General features: G+C 47.8%; 1 protein-coding gene across 2 annotated transcripts in view; it reads right to left on the bottom strand.

Moving 5' to 3' along the window:
* The window catches only part of UBE2H (ubiquitin conjugating enzyme E2 H), a 55463-nt gene that overhangs the window by 6284 nt on the left and 31534 nt on the right, over positions 1-17645 (bottom strand). For both annotated transcript variants that reach the window (XM_035126686.3, XM_088676480.1), the window contains exons 3-6: positions 15934-16008; positions 4009-4048; positions 2682-2734; positions 1765-1893 (exon numbers count right to left, since the gene is read on the bottom strand). In XM_035126686.3, the coding sequence (XP_034982577.1) occupies positions 1765-1893; positions 2682-2734; positions 4009-4048; positions 15934-16008 (297 nt within the window). The remainder of the gene's footprint in view (positions 1-1764; positions 1894-2681; positions 2735-4008; positions 4049-15933; positions 16009-17645) is intronic.

Here is a 17645-nt window from a genome sequence, read left to right as displayed (position 1 = left end):
TACCTGTTGGACATCCCTGCTCTAAGGCAACGGGGCCTTGTGGTCCTTCCCCCAGGGTTACACCAGAAAGACTTTCTACAGCTTCATCAGTTAAAAAGGAAAGACAAGATAAATTATGCATTTACAGAACCTTGTCTCCCAGCGCAGAGGAGCTGCTGCAACTCAAGGCATCGGCGCAGAGGCTATTTTTAAGCGCCGCTGTCGCCAGAATGCTCTTTGCATCATGTCAGTGCCTGAGCAACTCCCAAGTTGTAGCTGCCTGCCTGTCACGCAACTGGGGGTTGTGGGGAAAGGTGTGGCAGGGCATCCCGGGTCTACCAGCCGATGTAATGCATAGCAAAGCTAAAGCAAGGGATATTTTCATGGTGGCAGTGATCATGGGGAGTGGCTGATTGATTTTGATGCGCATACTCAGTGGTGAAGCTGGGAAAAGGACACAACTGTCCATTAGTTCCTTCTCTCACCAATCTTACACACACCTTGAGCTGGGGGCAATTCTTCTCTCTCTCCCCTAGCTAGTGTAGTGGAAGTTATAGCATACACTTTTGATAGCCTACAACTTGTAAAAACCATCAAAGGGAGTCCTTGGAAGAATTTGCTTGTTCATGCTCTATTACGAATGTGTCAAGGAGGTTTGTGCGGGAAAACCCCAGCCTTGAGCTAGCCTAATATAAAGCAGGTTCCCTGTTATTTGCACTGAACTGAGCATTCAGAAGAAGAAGAGTTTGGATTTGATATCCCGCTTTATCACTACCCGAAGGAGTCTCAAAGCGGCTAACAATCTCCTTTTCCCCTCCTCCCCCACAACAAACACTCTGTGAGGTGAGTGGGGCTGAGAGACTTCAGAGAAGTGTGACTAGCCCAAGGTCACCCAGCAGCTGCATGTGGAGGAGCGGAGACGCGAACCTGGTTCCCTAGATTAGGAGTCTACCGCTCTTAACCACTACACCACACTGGCTCAATCAAGACCTACTATGCCTCTGGGATTGTGACTTAATTCCTACACATGTGCAAAGCTAAGGTGAGGGAATGCCTTTCTACAGGCCCGTGCAATTTATAGGTCTGTTGTTGGCATCTGTCTGTCTCGAGAGACAAGGGAGTGTGCCTCTGGGGATGAAGTCAAACCATTGCATTAGCAGCACTGAAGTGACCTCTCCCGGGAGCAAGCCTGGGCAGCGTGTGTGGAGGTCCTGGGCTGCCCAGATGACAAGACCCCCCCCCCCAGCCTTACTGATGTGGTCCAAAGGAAAGCAGAGCAAGGCGCTTGGCACCAGCCGGGCTGCAGGAGTCACTGGAAGAAGGTGTACTGGGATCTCCCCTTTTGTGGGTTCTCCAGCGGCCACTGCAATTTGTTTATTGAATTGAATTTATTTATTGGCTACAACCAAATAAAGTTGCTTTAAACAGCACTGTGGTGTGGTTACACAAGAAATCCACCACACTAGGCGCTGGTTCACCAAACTGAAGCTTGTTGCCCTGCTTTGCTTGTTTCATAATTGAGCAAGCCTCCTTTCCCCAAAATAAGGCCTAGTGATCCCCCCCACACACACACTGCCTTTCCTTTTAAGGCTGGCTGGCCTCTCCCAAGTGAGATGGACACCTCAGTTAGATGATGCTTGCCTTCACCTGTGAGGTTAGCAACTGGCTTGCCAAAGCCGCAACGTAAGCAAGACGATGATGCCGAGTTCTTCAGATCCAAACGCTGCCTGCGACAAGAGTTCCAAGACAGGTTGCTAATCGTTTTCGAGCTTCCAAAGCCCTTACCTTTAATTTTCTGTTTGTATTCTTCTGGTCGGTGAAGGTACATGGCTGCCGCATCACCATTGAGGGGGTCTATGGGGTTGGGATAGGCCAGCAACTGGGGCAGGAACGACTCAAATATATTGGTAAGATCTGAAAATTATCAACACAAAAAAGAATTTGACATGTAACGTCTGAAGCTGGCCTTCAAAAGAGCCATTTGCCTTTATCTCTACTACCACGACAACATCTATTTGGCGAAAGTGGTTGTGCCCCCACCTCACAGGACTTACCGTTCCAGTAAGATGGAACCAGTACGATGGCCCTGCTCACCCAGACAGCCGGCTAGCTAATCTTATCCATTGATCAATCTATTATTTCCCACCTTCCTTTTAAGGACTTCAGTGAGGTATACATGCGTCTCCATATTATCCTCACACAACAACCCTGCGAGGTAGGTTAGGCTAGGCTGAGAGTTGGTGACTGGCACCACCCAGTGAGCTTCGTGGCTGAGTGTGGATTTGCTCATACTTGGTACGTGGGGGAAGTAAATGCCAGCTCTTCTTAAATTATCCTATTGCTGGAGTACCGCTTGTGAAGGTCTGTATGTCAGCTGGTTTTGTTTAACACCATTTTAATGTATTTTAATGAATATGCTAACTCCCTTTTGGTACTATAGAAGTAACTGAAGTAATCTTCGTCGCCCTTGACAGCATTCACCCCTGGGATGCCAAATTCTAGAGCGTGCTATGTTCAAGGTTAAAAGAGTTCCTAAAATGGGTGCCAGCGTTGCAAGGGGGGACTCTTGCAATCTGCACACTTCAAAGCACATGTGAAGACCGTGCAAGACTGCGCTCTCAGGCAGCAAGCTAAAATATGTGCGCGTGGACCCACCCCTTGTATTGTACAAAACCACCGACACCATAGACTTCTTAACTCACCATAGAGAGCTGTCCAAGTCTGATTAATTACATCTAGACATACAGTTCCTGACCTGAAAGAGACAAACAAGGGTTGACTTCCATTCGCAGTTAGGCAGTGATGGTCTGGTACAGTGGCTACATGAGTCCAGATCTCCCCTTCCCTATTAACACCCAATACGTTTCACGAAAGTGGAAGCGGGCAAAAAAGGCAGACTGGAATCTACAGGAAGGCCTTTGGGGGACTGGAAAGGTTTATGGCACCCAATGGTTTACCTAGTTCACTTCCCCTAAATTAAGTCGCTGAGACACAGAAAGGGGTGTGTGTGTGTGTGAGAGAGAGAGAGACAGACAGACAGACAGACAGACAGACAGACAGACAGACAAGAAGAAAAGGAAAAAGAAAGACGCAGGATTTGAAATATGAGCAACAGTGTTAATTATTAAGATAAATAGGTTAAAATGGATGTATTGAATAGTTTACGTGAAATTAGGCAGCATTCAAGGGTAAATATGGGAACCATGGAAGGGGAGGATTGGAAGACAATGGATAAAGTAATTTATGGTCTATGTTAAAAATCTGTAAAGGTTTTTTTTTGGGGGGGAGGTAAAAAATCAGGAAGGAAGGAAGGAAGGAAGGAAGGAAGGAAGGGAGGAAGGGAGGAAGGGAGGAAGGGAGGAAGATTCAGGAGTAGATTTTTGTGTAAAAGGACAGCTCACTTCTGGTACTGAAAAAAGTCCCAGGGCTGAGCATGTGCTATTATTGCCCCAGCTCCAGTTGGTGTACTTTGATCCTGCAAGCTGGAAGTCTGCCCACAGGTATGCTAGAGCATTTGACCTAGTCTTAACCAAGAGGGCCCCCAAAGCCACAGTTTGCATGGATTACATACAAATGCCTATCCACACAGACTGATAAATCCAGACAATATGAACTTGGGTTACCATTTTAAGCCATAGCGCTTTAATCTTCTGTTTAACCCTGTAGGGCACAGGGTTTATCCAAAGCTGTGCCCGGACTGAGCAACCTGCCTGATGCTGGCACCCTAAACTGAGTCTCAAGAATCTTCTTAAACACTAAGGAGCTCCCCAGTAGAGAACAGAAAATGGAAAGGGTTCTCTACTGGGTTAGGGTATTTGAAAACTTGCATAAGCCCCTTGCCTTATCCTCAACAGAGAGGGTGAATAAATTGGTCTTCACAATCTTTCCAACCTTTTTAAATAAATAAACTCATCACATATCCATTCTCTTCCCCTTCCTGCATTAGAAAAGAAGCTATGCATTGAGGTTAAGAGACACCCCTCCCCTCTAAATAATTTTGTTTAGTACAAAACATCTTCAATCACTTACGCTTCGTCAATGTTGGGATGGAAAATTTTATTCATGAATCCTGCAATGGAGACAAACAAAGGAGATGTTAGCAACCTTTATCACCATTATCTTTTATTTCGTTAAGAAAACCTATATATGATTGTAGTGAAGCCTCTAAATGGTTTACAAGAAATATTAAAATGATCAATAAAAAAAGCTGAGAACACTTAAAAGTAATTAACTGTAAAAAAAGATCAAAACAAATCAAAATCTACATTTCCGGACAGGCTTGCTAAATGAAAATATTTTAAGGAATGTCGTTGCGCTGAACAACTAAAAAATGGCATACATGTCCCTAGTTTTGTTATGGTGGAATGCCACTGATCCCTAAAGCACACTGTGTTGCTCAGCTCCTGAATTCTGTCATTCAGACATGGAAAGGAAGGGCGGAGGAATCCAAAACTACAGCTTCCCACTTGAAGTTGAGCAAAACCTACTGTCAGCCAAGCACCACCAAAGCAGATGAGGGCTGGCTTTGGAGCTGCCACCACCGCCGCCTAGAAGCACTCAAGAAATCAGAAATCACCGCATTATGTTTACTGCGTCTCATGAAGTCCATCTTAACACTTGTGGTTAAGATGTGTTGTGTTGTGTGGGGCCTAAGGGTGTCTTAAGACACAAGCATCACGCTGAGATGCAATGGTTGGGAGTTCCCAAGGCTTATTAAGAGAGACACAATTCACTGATTTGCGCTTCCCAGAACCTTAGTATCTGCCCCTGTCTGAAGCCCAGAAATGGCTGCAGGCTCAGCAGCTGTGCCCATTTCCATGAAAACCATTAGCCAGTGACTGAACACAGGTGGGCCTGCTCTATGAACTTAACTCTCCTGGGCTGCATATTGACTATAGCTCTGTGCTAATCTGATGCCGATTTAACAAGCCGACAGGCAGGGTCAAAACACGCAAGACTCAACACTTGTGCCACTGAAAGGTGCATTTGTTCCTCTGTTTTTTGGAAAACTCAACCCTAAGCGTCTCTTCCAAATCACAGACGCTGCTGCTGCCAAACTCTAGAATTCCTGGCTCACAGACACAGGAAAGCACCTGGGGGTTCAGAACTTCTTGTCCGCCTTGAACCCATAGCCTGAGGGTTATCAGACAGGGGCCGTTGCCAAATACACCACATTCCAGGCCATTTGGCAGGTGCGGAACTTTACATAGCAACAGAGAGCAAAACAGCAGGAAGCTAGCACCACAGGCTGGTAACCTCCCTTTACATGGGAGGAGGAGGCTTAAGCAGCGTTGTAAGAAATGTAAACATTCAAGAGCAGAGGACTTGCCTGCCACGTCTTCGTTCCAGTCCTTCATCCTCTTTTACCAACTCCCAATTCAGCTTGGCCTGCAACTGGCTCGCCCCTTGAGCTCTGTCCAACTCGAGTCACTATTTAGGTGGGATGTGCACACCAGCTCCCTACACCTTTGCTTGGTCACCTAGGATCCAGTGCCAAGCAGATACTGCTTGAAGGCCTTGCAATTGGGACTTCCCGGCCTGACCCGCAACTGCCATGGGCAAGTGGGGGGCAAGTGTCCAGCTGACTGGGTGAGCCATGCTCCTCTTGGGAGCGCAAGGTCAAGTTCTTCTCTGCACTGGGTTTTTTTTTGTTTTGGCTTGACGTTCCCCCATCCAGAACAGAAAGAGTTTCAACTCGCAAGCAACGGAACAGATGCCAGCGGGGTGAGGGACATAACACCCTTGCGTGGAATCATGTTGGTGTTTTGCCTTGTGCTCTTGACAAGCAGGAAGACACTTTTCGGGAGTGCTGGACACGTTCTTGCCAGCCCATTCCAAAAGCACAGCAAGCTCGGCCGTTAATGTTCCAACAACCTCATCAGATGATCAGGAGTACTGGCTAGCTGCCCTGTGACCTGCTTTGAGCATCCAAGCAGCCCACCCGGTGCTCTGCTTGCACATATTATCTTCTGCTGCCTCCACCCCAAACAGTGTTTCTGTCTCCCCACCCCACCCATGGATGTTGAGAGATTATCACAGGTGGAAGACTACCCGGGCAGAAATCTAGCATGCCCCTTCCACAGCAAGGCACACCCAATTTCCAATTCACCAGCTTCCGGCTGCAAGGCAAGAGCCTGTTTGTAGTTAAAGGAAGCTAGCAGCCTTGCAAAACTCAAGCCATCAACCGAAAGCTTCTCATATTCCAAACTTGGATCAAGAAGAAGAGACAGCCTCAGCAGGAGCACTGGAGAAGCAAATTCGGCGGAAAGGTGGCCAACATTTTTTTTTTGACCGTATGACAAGAGTGACAAACTCTTGAACTGGCACAGCAGGGTACAAATGCCAGCTGGAGGCGAGGGTGTGCTCAGGGCTTCAGGATCAGACCCACTTCCTTCCAGCCCTGAACTGGGTTCTTTTATTTCCTGCCTTACAAGCAACAAGGGCTGACACCCAGTCCTATGGGGAAAAGCTCTACAGCACTACAGAGGTCACCCAAAACCTGCCCACTGCCACTGTTGGCAGTCCCCCTCCAATTCAGATGCACCAGATGGAAAAAAAGCACTTATTATTGTAGTATTGTGGAACTCGCTTCTAGCTGAGGTCACACTGAGGGCTCCCTCCCTGTTGAACTTCTGCCATTTATTCAAAACTTAAAAATAAAATAAAAAAGGCTTTAAAAATTCATTTTCGTAGAATGCTCACCCCAGGGAGGCTCGCCTGGTGCCTTCATTACAAAAAACATTCCTCTTCTCCCAGACCTCTGGCTTATTAAACAATCTATGGCCTTTTAAACTGGGAGGCAAGGGAGGTTACTGCTTGTTAACATGATGTGTATTTTTTGTGTTTTTATATTGCAAACTGCCATGTGATCCTCGGAAGAAGGGCGACAGAGAAATTTAGTAAGTAATAACAACAACAAGTGTTCATTTTCAGTCTTGGTGTATCAGGTCTCCTGCACACCCCTTAGAGAAGACTGATTGAGTGGTATACAAATTGTTGAAATAAACAAATTAATAAACAGAATTGCTGGCCAGCCACCAGCTGGCAGTAAAACAGCCTGGAGGCAGGGCACAGAGTTTTCTCGTCTTCTCATTGAAAATAATAATTATGAGGAACAACAGACCACCCACATCTTGTGGACATATTAACCAGCCTTCTGACGTCAGTATTATAACCATTATTACCACCAATTGCCAACCACAAACAATAAAAAGAAGCTGGATGTTGTGGTGAAGCCTGGTGGGATCACACAATTATAACTATTTTATTAGCCAGTCAGCCAAAGTTTGTGGGCATATCGGTCAGCCTTCCAGCTTCAGTATTACTAGGTCTCATTATTATTCACTATATTACAATTAAATATTTCTATTTTCCCTCACTGCTGCTGGCTGACAGGGTATCCAGCAAACAGACTTCTGTACCTGCAACTATTTCCCCCGCCTTCTGCAATACGCTATGAGTATCGTTAACTAAGGTTTGTAATCCAAGTACAAACCTTGGCGGATAAAAAATCTTTAACCACGGCCAATGAACCATGGTTAAGTTGCTGGGCTCCATTCGCACATAACACCGAGCCATGGTTTAGCACATAATCGACAGTTTACACAACATACTCCTATGCTTTTCTATACGGGGTAATTCACAGTGTGTCCTATTACAAACCTGCTCCCCTACATCAAAAAAAATAAAATTTTAAAAGCAGCAGAAAGGCACTTTTAAAAATTTGATGTTTATGTCAACCATCGGGTCATGTGAATCTGGTTCTGTAAGCTACACTGAGAGCTTTTAAAGTCAAAAGGTGGGATATAAATTCCTTGAGGACGTTACGCAGAGTGACCAAGGGGGAAAAGGTTCAGTCTTCAAGGGCTGTGATCAATCAGGGAAGACAGCCCTCCATCCCAGGAATTCCGTGGGGTGGCTGCCAAGGGGACTGTTGTGCCAAGGGCAAAACCAGCCCTCCAGCACCAACTTGATTCTGGATCTGCGCCCACACAGAACCTGTGAAGTGTGTATGGGGTGGGGTGGGGGGGAGAATGTGCATTTGTGCAGAGGTGCACTGCACTCCCAAAGAACCCTTCGATGGACACCTCCACGTGAAAAGCTGCCCATCACAATGACAGGCATTTGCAGCACAAACAGTAATTAGCAGCAGCAATGCCTTGGAAGCAATTAGCATCTCGTCACCACGGAGACCCGCCACCTTTTTCTGCCCGATTACCTTGGGTTCCCTCGCTGAAAAGCTGGTGGCGCCTCCCTTAATGAGGTGCTGAGCAGCGCGGGCTGTTTCAGGGAGTCTAGACAGAGCCTCATGCCGTCCCTCTTCCCCAGCCACCAGCCTCCCAACCTCCTCCGTTATCAGAGCTCTTTTGAAAAATAAATTAAAGGATCTTTTTATAGAATCCGTATGGAGGGAGAGAGAGAGAGGCTCTGGACCAGCCTCCTCTGGGAGGCAGGCAGGCGACTCTGCCGAGTCTCTGTGAGGTGCAAGGAGAGGCACAAAGCCAAACTTGCAGAAGGGCAAGCCGTCCTGACAGCAACGCGGGCGGGAGCCAGAGGAAATCCTGCATGGAGGCCAGTTAAGAGGCGATGGCTTCAGGCAATGAATTTGGCACGCTATTGAAGGCGGTGGAGGGGGAGACACCTGAGCCGTGGGGGCCACAATTCCCCAAGGAAGTTCTTCCACGTCACAAGGCCCCTGCGTCACCACCTGCCTTTCTGCAAAGAAGGGTGGCAACCCCGCCACTTATAGCAGCGTTTCTCAATCTTGGGCACCTGACTGTTTTCAGACTACAGTTCCCATCATCCCTGACCACTAGTTTTGCTCATTAGGGTTGATGATGATGATGATGATGATGATAATAATAATAATAATAATTTATTATTTATACCCCGCCCACCTGGCCGGGTCTCCCCAGCCACTCTGGGTGGCTTCCAACAAGACATTAAAATACAACGATCTATTAAACATTAAAAGCTTCCCTAAAAGTCCAAAAAATAGCTGGAAACCCAAGTTTGGGAAACACTGGTTTATAGGCATCAACCAGGGCTGGGCACTCTGCAGCCCCACTCAGTGTTAGGACTCCAGAGCCCACCAGCCACAGCAGCAAGCATAGCCAAGGGCGACGGGAGTTGTAGTCTTGAGGCTCCTCATCCCTGCTATAACCCTCCCATGGCTTTTGCCCTCTCCTCCTCAGGCACTGAATCTTGCCTGCAGCCATCGCTGCTTGGTGTCCCCCTCCCTTCTCGTATGAAACCCTCCGACAGGAATCCTGCATCCTTCCTCCTCTTTGCCACCTCTCTCTTCCTCTTCTTGGCTGCAACACACCTGGGACCACTTCCCTGGCCTGCCACTCTGGAGGTCCTTGGCTCCTCTCTCTCGCCCCTAACATCTACTAGCCACGGTCTATGTTCTACCACCACTGCGGGTGGCAAGAAGCCTCTGAACGCCAGTTGCTCGGCATCACAAATAGAAGGGGTGCAGTTGTGCTCAGCTTCTGCTTGTGTTGTTTGGGCATCTGGTTGGCTGCTATGAGAACAAGATACGACATTCAAATATATAAAAGGATGTCATATAGAGGAGGGAGAAAGGTTGTTTTCTGCTGCTCTAGAGAAGTGGACACGGAGCAATGGATTCAAACTATAAGAAAGAAGATTCCACCTAAACATTAGAAAGAACTTCCTGACAGTAAGAGCTGTTCGGCAGTGGAATTTGCTGCCAAGGAGTGTGGTGGAGTCTCCTTCTTTGGAGGTCTTTAAGCAGAGGCTTGACAGGCATATGTCAAGAATGCTTTGATGGTGTTTCCTGCTCGGCAGGGGGTTGGACTGGATGGCCCTTGTGGTCTCTTCCAACTCTACAATTCTAGGATGCTGTACTACCGGTAGATGAGTCACTGGCCTAAACTCAGCAAGGCTGTCCTTACTGTCTTATTCTCTGACTTAGCTGAGCCCTCTGGCAGCTTCTCTTAACACAGGCTTTCGGCGCCAGCTGTTGCTCTGGGCGCTACTTCTTGGTGCTTCCACACGGGCTCTGCTGCTTCCCACAGAGCTGCTCACACATTAAAATGAACCGGAACTGTGCAAGGAATAGCACTGCATGACTCCCATTCATTTCAACGAGGACTGAGCAGGAAATTTGCGTTCCCCATATTAGCAGGACAGAGGTTTCATTCGGCGCTCTCCCCCACTCAAACTAGTAAGTTTCGGTTCAAGCTAAATCTGGAACCCAGAATGAGTTGAGCGAGGTAACTCTGGCCAGATCTGTGTCTTGTTACCTAGCAGGCTGAGGATCCCGTGCGTTGCCCTCTGAACAAAGCCCAGCATTTCAGACTTGTCCATGGCTATGAGAGCCACAGCTGGAAGTCGGCCTCTCCTTACTGTAGAATCTCCATTTCGGTGGGCAAAGATTTGGCAGGGGCACTGATGGTGCCAGGAGTGAGCTACCAGCTATAGGCGGCTCACAAATCCTCTACCTCAGTCTGCCGTTGCTATTGGAACAGACAATATACTCTAAAGAAAGATGGAAGTTCAACATCATCAAGGTAATGTAAAATCTGTACTGAGGAAAACTGAACCCTGCCAATATGCAAGGTTTAAAAAATGTGCATACTTTGTCTTATCTGAATGATCTTCTATCTGCACTTAAAAGAAAACTTATTCCCATAACCTTTCATGGCTTTAACAGTCTTTAGGAGGGGCAAGGAGATGGAAGCCCCAGTCCACTGAGAACCCCCTTTGGCTTCTCCAATTTCAAGTAGGCATTGCCTGTTGCCCACATTTTAAGTATCTTTGTGGTCATAGGGACTAGGAATCTGCTGTTCGGAAAGCTTAATTACACGTGACAGATGAGGGCAAGAGAAATATTTGCAACTGCTTGGTCCCAGCATCTAATATTTAGTCCTATCCCTATAGCAGATGGAAAAACGAAAACCACATTCATAGGTATCAGGATCAAATTTCTAGGTGCTCGAAAGAAAAATATTCCATCTGCGGCAGGTGTGGGGAACCTCTGGCATTCCAGATATTGCTGAACTACAGCTTCCATCAGCCCCAGCAGGCATGGACAGAAGACTGAACCCTACGGTAGTTCTTGAGTCCAGCCCTTAGAAGGACTTCCCTCCTTGTTATTTATTCTGTTTAGAGTATTTATATACCACTTTTCAGGCAGACCTCACAAAGCTGAGGTTTACGTAAGATTACTACAATGGTAAGGTAAAGGTAAAGGGACCCCTGACCATTAGGTCCAGTCGTGACCGACTCTGGGGTTGCGCGCTCATCTCGCATTATTGGCCGAGGGAGCCGGCATACAGCTTCCAGGTCATGTGGCCAGCATGACAAAGCCACTTCTGGCGAACCAGAGCAGCACATGGAAACGCTGTTTACCTTCCCGCTGTAGCGGTTCCTATTTATCTACTTGCATTTTGATGTGCTTTCGAACTGCTAGGTTGGCAGGAGCTGGGACCAAGCAACGGGAGCTCACCCCGTTGCAGGGATTCGAACCGCCGACCTTCTGATCAGCAAGCCCTAGGCTCAGTGGTTTAGCCCACAGCGCCACCTGGGTCCTACTACAATGGTAAGAATTGCTTAAAAATGCTACAACGGAATGGAGAAGACAACTTGTTTTGAAAAAGCTGCTATGGCAGGCATCGTCTTGATTTCCCCCTCAGGGCACGATGTTCCTTCAGCTGCCCTGGTGGTGCCAGAAGGGGGGGGGCGAGGAGGGAGGCCGCTATAAGAGTTGGATTGCTTAAAGAACAAGGTTGCATTCCACCACTGCTATTTTACTAAGACTTGTATTTGATGCTCTTATCTGGCTACTTCTACAGGTACGTTTTTGGAAAGCAAGAAAAGCCAAGACTACAGGTTCTTTAAAAAGCCAGACCAAGGGAATAGCAGGAAGATCAGCAGAGGGAAGTGAACCACGAATGTTCTCCCTTGGGCAATTCCTGTACGGTACTTAAACCATGGGTAGGCAAACTAAGGCCCAGGGCCCGGATCCAGCCCAATCGCCTTCTAAATCCTGCCCGCGGACGGTCCGGGAATCAGCATGTTTTTACATGAGTAGAATGTGTCCTTTTATTTAAAATGCATCTCTGGGTTATTTGTGGGGCATAGGAATTTGTTCATTCCCCCCCCCCCAAAAAAATAGTCCAGCCCCCCACAAGGTCTGAGGGACAATGGCGCCCTGCTGAAAAAGTTTGCTGACCCCTGAAAACCGATCTAAAAAGAGCAAACTGACAGTTACACACATCAATTGGTTCCCTAGCCCATGTTTGCTAAAGTTGGTAGGGAAGCAATTCCAAAGACAGTGGATTTCCAAGGGAGAGTAACTGTGAGGCTGCCCTTACCACAGAGCGATGTGAGTCACCTCTCCATTTAGGTTGCCGAACCACCATTTGTGTTTGTTGGGAAGAACGTGGCAAGAATACTGAGATGCAGGTTCTGTCAGGAAGGAGCTAAAGGCTTGGGGACATCCTTTAGTCTCCTGGAGATGTGTGAGACATACTGAGCAGTAGGCGCCAACAACTGTTGGATGTGAGATGGGGACAGCTGAGTGGGAAATTCCCAAGATTCTGCAGAGTCACACCTGTAAAGTGCTACATGCATACAAAATGGAAAACATTTGACGGAAAAGAAGAAGTTGCCCTCATTCTAGTCCAAATATTTCAAGGCTTAGATGCACACAGCTTGTTTCTAAGTGAAGTCTAGCATTCAGATCAAGGGAAGTAATAAAGGTAAAGGGACCCCTGACCATTAGGTCCAGTCGCGAACGACTCTGGGGTTCCGGCGCTCATCTCGCTTTTTAGGCCGAGGGAGCTGGTGTTTGTCTGCTCTGCGGACAGTTTTTCCAGGTCATGTAGCCAGCATGACTAAGCCGCTTCTGGTGCAATGGAACACTGACACCAGAGCACATGGAATTGCTGTTTACCTTCCTGCCGGAGCGGTACCTATTAATCTACTTGCACTTTTTGGCGTGCTTTCGAACTGCTAGGTTGGCAGGAGCTGGGACCAAGCAACAGGAGCTCACTCTGTTGTGGGGATTCGAACCACCAACCTTTTGATCGGCAAGCCCAAGGCTCAGTGGTTTAGACCACAGCGCCACCAGCACCCCTAGGGAAGTAATAGACCCACTCTATAATGCCTTGGTCAGACCACACCTGGAATACTGTGTCCATTTCTGGGCGCCACAATTTATGAAGGATGTTGACAAGCTGGATGATCAGGGGTCTGGAAACCAAGCCCAACAAGGAGCAGTTGAGGGAGTTGGGGATATTTAGCCTGGAAAAAGGAGACTGAGAGGAGCTCTGAAAGCTATCTTCAAATATCCAAGGACTGTCACATGGAAGATGGAGCAAGCTTGTTTTCTCCTGCTTCAGAGAGCAGGACTCAAACCAATGGCTTCAAGTTACAAGAAAGGAGATTCTGACTCAACATCAGGAACAACTTTCTGACAGTAAGAGCTGTTTGACAGTGGAATGGACTCCCTTGGGAGGTGGTAGAATCTCCTTCCTTGAAGGTTTTTAAGCAGAGTTTGGATGTCATGGATGCTTTAGCTGAGATTTCTGCATTGCAGGGGGTTGGACTAGATGACCCCTGGGGGTCCCTTCTGACTCTACAATTCTATGATTCTATCTACCTGAGTGGTTAGTTCCGAGTGCTACTAAAAGTCTGGCATCTGTACACATTTCCCTTCGACAAATGCAGCGTTGGGCTTGTTAACAGGCAGGTGTGCGGCCAGCTTAGCTTGTCACACACTGCACAAACTCAGCTCCACCCTAGGTGGGTTTTTCTCCCAAGTGGCGACACTTGAGTTGGCTGAGGACACAAGCCTGGGCCCGCCCTAGAGAACACTGTGTGTTAAGTGGGCTGACAGTACTTGAAAAGCAAATTAGGGAAGAGGCAAAGCACACTGAAAATAGAATGCAGATACACTAGGCAAAGGTCTATTTTAAGTAATGAAAACAGCCACGGCCTGCTGACTCAAACCAGGATGTAAGGCTGGAAGAGGAGGCCGCCTGTCTTGTCCAAGCATCTTTAAGAGACTCATGACGTCTCCACACCGCTTCTCCCTCAAGCTTCTCCTGTTCCTTAGATGGAAGAGTCCTCATAAGCACCTCTGTGGGTTGACATATAATCCTGCCCTTAAGTGGAAATGCCGAGTCACTGCTGAGTTAGCATCTCCCTTTTCAAAACTCCAGGAAAAGCATGTCGAGGCTTTGCCGTAATTCACTGCTGCCTCCAAGTTCGTGTTTTAAAACTGAAGTTTAGCAACAAAACCCGTTGCCTGGAAACTGTAAACATGGATTTGTCCCACCCTCGGAAAGGATACTCAAAGTTACATCTGCTAAGAAAACAATGAAAGCAAGTCCCAGTGCTCTGTCATACTCTAATGCAGGCATCCTCAACCTTTGGCCCTCCAGATGTTTTGGACTACACTTCCCATCACCCCTGGCCACTGGTCCTAGGGATCATGGGAGTTGTAGGCCAAAACACCTGGAGGGCCGCAGGTTGGGGGTGCCTGCTCTAATGGGACCGACCAAGACACAGAACCCAGGGTGAGAATTCGTAGAGAAGAGCTGGCTTGATGCTCAGCAGCTGTGTCACCGTGGACCAAGAGAAGATTTAGCCTGTGTCCTTAGATGAACTCCTTTACTTTAAATCCGGGGAGTATGGGTAAGCCTTCTCACTGCTTGATCACCCCTACCGTAGCTTCCAATCTGTTGTGCCCTCCTGTCCTGTAGGTGGCAACCACATATCATCCTATTGCCTTCTCCCACTCAAGTACGCAAGAGCTGGTGACTCATACAGGAGGTCTGGCAGTGGGGGGCACCAATGAGGAGGGAGGAAAGCTCTCTCCCAAGTGATGGGGGGGCTGTTTGGAGAGAAACAACCACACTCTGCCCTGCCCTGAATTCTATGGGCTCTTATTTTGGTCATAAGGAAGAGAATTTTGTAGGAAAGAATAAACACTCTTTGGGGAGAGTGAGACAAACACCATATAGTACTTTTAACACCTGTATCATTTACCGCAAGGAAGCAACCTCATCCTCAGTGAGCATAGAGCTACTGAGCTTTCAACTTTGGCAATACTTAAGAGAGCCTGGTTAGTCAGGGCGACGATATTTCCTGCATCCATTTGGAGAAAAATGCATGGTTCCTAGAAATACAAGCTTCTACAGGCATATCTCATGTTACGTCCGCTGTGGGTTACTTCTTTTCAGGTTACGGACGCGCTGAACCTGGAAGTCCTGGAATGGTTACTTCCGGGTTCGGTGTGCATGCACAGAAGCGCTAAATCACACTTTGCGCATGTGCAGAAGTGCCAAATTGCAAAGTGCACAGACACGGCGCTTCAGGATGCGGCCTTTTCTTGTTGCGAACGGGCCTCCGGAGCGGATCCTGTTCGCAACCAGAGGTACCACTGTAGTTCTCAGGCCTACAGAGGTGCTTTCCCCTCTCACTGGACGATGCCATGTTCACTGCAGAAAGCCAGCTGTGCAGACTGCACATGGACTGAATGTCCTGCTCAGACGCATGGACCAGTCAACACACCTGCACCCAGTTCTGATGGTGTGTGTGTGTGTGTGTGTGTGTGTGTTGTGGGGACTAGTAGTGCTAAATACCACTTCGAATTCTTAGTCTGGAGCTTCCTGGTGATGCTCAAATGCAGAGAGGCGAGTAGAAAGAGTGCAGAGAGAAGATCAAAGAGAAGGGCACATCAGCTTCATATATGAAGCTTGTAGTCTAGAGACCCGAGGTTCGATCTCTCAGCTCCTGGATGGGTGAGTCCAAGCTGTGGAACATCTGACCATTGTTCAGACATTGTTATCTCACTTCTTTACTTAAACAACAGCAACAGCAACGTTGCCAGAGTGTTATCAATAATTTGGGAAAGACTGTGCAATTCCTCTAGGAGTTAAACAAGCAAGAAAAATGGTAAAAATTTGAATCCGTTACCTATAGATGGGGATTTGAAGGGGTATTTGTCAGGAAGGTCCACTCTAACTTTCCACACGCCACCTTCATACGGTGCTGCAATCAGGGAAGGGAAACGGTGTTAGCTGGACAAACACAAACTGAAGAAACATCTTCAAGCATGCTTTGCATTCTTAACCATCAAAGCACATAAAAGGACTGAACGGGAACCCACTTGTTTCCAATGGGGCTTTTGCAGGAGACCTTCCCAATGGCATTGTGCCTTCAGCTTTTTGGACTACCCTATATTTAATGTTCTCGAAGCTACCAACATGAGTTTGACCAAACTGTGGGAGGCAGTGAAATACAGGAGTGCCTGGCATGCTCTGGTCCATGGGGTCACGAAGAGTCGGAAACAACTAAACGACTAAACAACAACAACATATTTAATGGCCACACACACACACACACACACATACTTGGCTTTTCCAAGGGGCCTGGGTAAAAACCTAATCCAGAGCCTTGTGATTTTCCGCATTTACACAGGGTCGTCCCCCCAAACTCACCATCAAATGAAAGCTCACAGTGATGGACTACACAATAAAGATCAGTTCTGGTGCTTGCTGGCATCATAAAAATATTGATCCACAGCATGGATCCTCATGATTTTGATTTAGGATTGTGAAAGCCAAACCACCAGCAGAGCACAGAACAGAACCGTATATGCAGAGGTGACCTACAATTTGATGGTGCTTTTGAGGGGGTCACTTATGAGAATCCATAATTTTCGGTGCCCCAGATCCATGATTCTTATGGTTTGGTCAGTGGAGATTGAGGTGACCTGTGATTTGATGGAGGTGGCAGCAGGGAACCTCTCTGTGTGTGTGAGGGACAAGGGATACAGGGAAGTCCCTCCCATCTTAAGTTCCAGCCCATCCCCAAGCGCTGGAGAGAGTAGGGAGAGCTCTGCCTCCAGCGGAGAGTCAGGAAGTGGTGTCCGAGGCTCAGGCAAGGTTGCGGAGCCCATGCCCCAGGTGGGACAGGAAGATGGGAGCACGGGGGGAAGGCCAATCCCCCCAACTCCGGAATTGCGTCGCAAACGTAGGGGGAAGAGGTTGGGTCTCCCAAAGCTTCTTTGCTGGAAGAAAACGCGCCAATCGCCATTCGGAGGTTCTGACACCTCACCTTAAACATGTATATAGATCGTTCTGACCACTGTAAATAATCAGCACTTAATAAAAGCCTAAAAAGACTATGCTGGAGTCGTTACTCTAGAGTAGCCACATCAGGCCCTCTGACAGTGTGGGGGGGGGGAGGGTTATGCCATTTTAAGAGGATCCATTCTACTTGGTCCAAAGTGTGTGCAGGTGCCCCTTCTCTCTTTCATCCAATATTCTCTCCCTCCCTCAACTGCTTCCTTTTCCTCTTCCACCTTAAGTCCCAGTTTCCTTTCCTTCCCCACCATCTTCTTGGCCTTCCATCCAACAGCTCTAGTGCTGGGCTGAGCTTTGAAAAGTGGGGGAAAGGTATGATAACTCTTTCAGCTTCTGCTTCTGCGTACTTTTCCAAGGTGGTGGGGAGTAAACCACCCTTGCCACCTCATGGTGACCAGGGCAGTGAGCTGGAAGCATGGGAACCTAGAGGCTTTTGTAGGTGCCAGGCAAAGTCTGGAAGGGCACCAATGCACCCGCAGATGCCAAAGTGTTAGCCCCAGCCTCACAGTAAGACAGGACATGTTTCATGAGAGGCACAGG

This window comes from Zootoca vivipara, chromosome 9, assembly GCF_965207765.1.
Source record: "Zootoca vivipara chromosome 9, rZooViv2.hap1.1, whole genome shotgun sequence".
NCBI lineage: Eukaryota > Metazoa > Chordata > Lepidosauria > Squamata > Lacertidae > Zootoca > Zootoca vivipara.
Note: the sequence above shows the minus strand (reverse complement) of the source record. Positions and strands in the feature narration are given on the sequence as shown.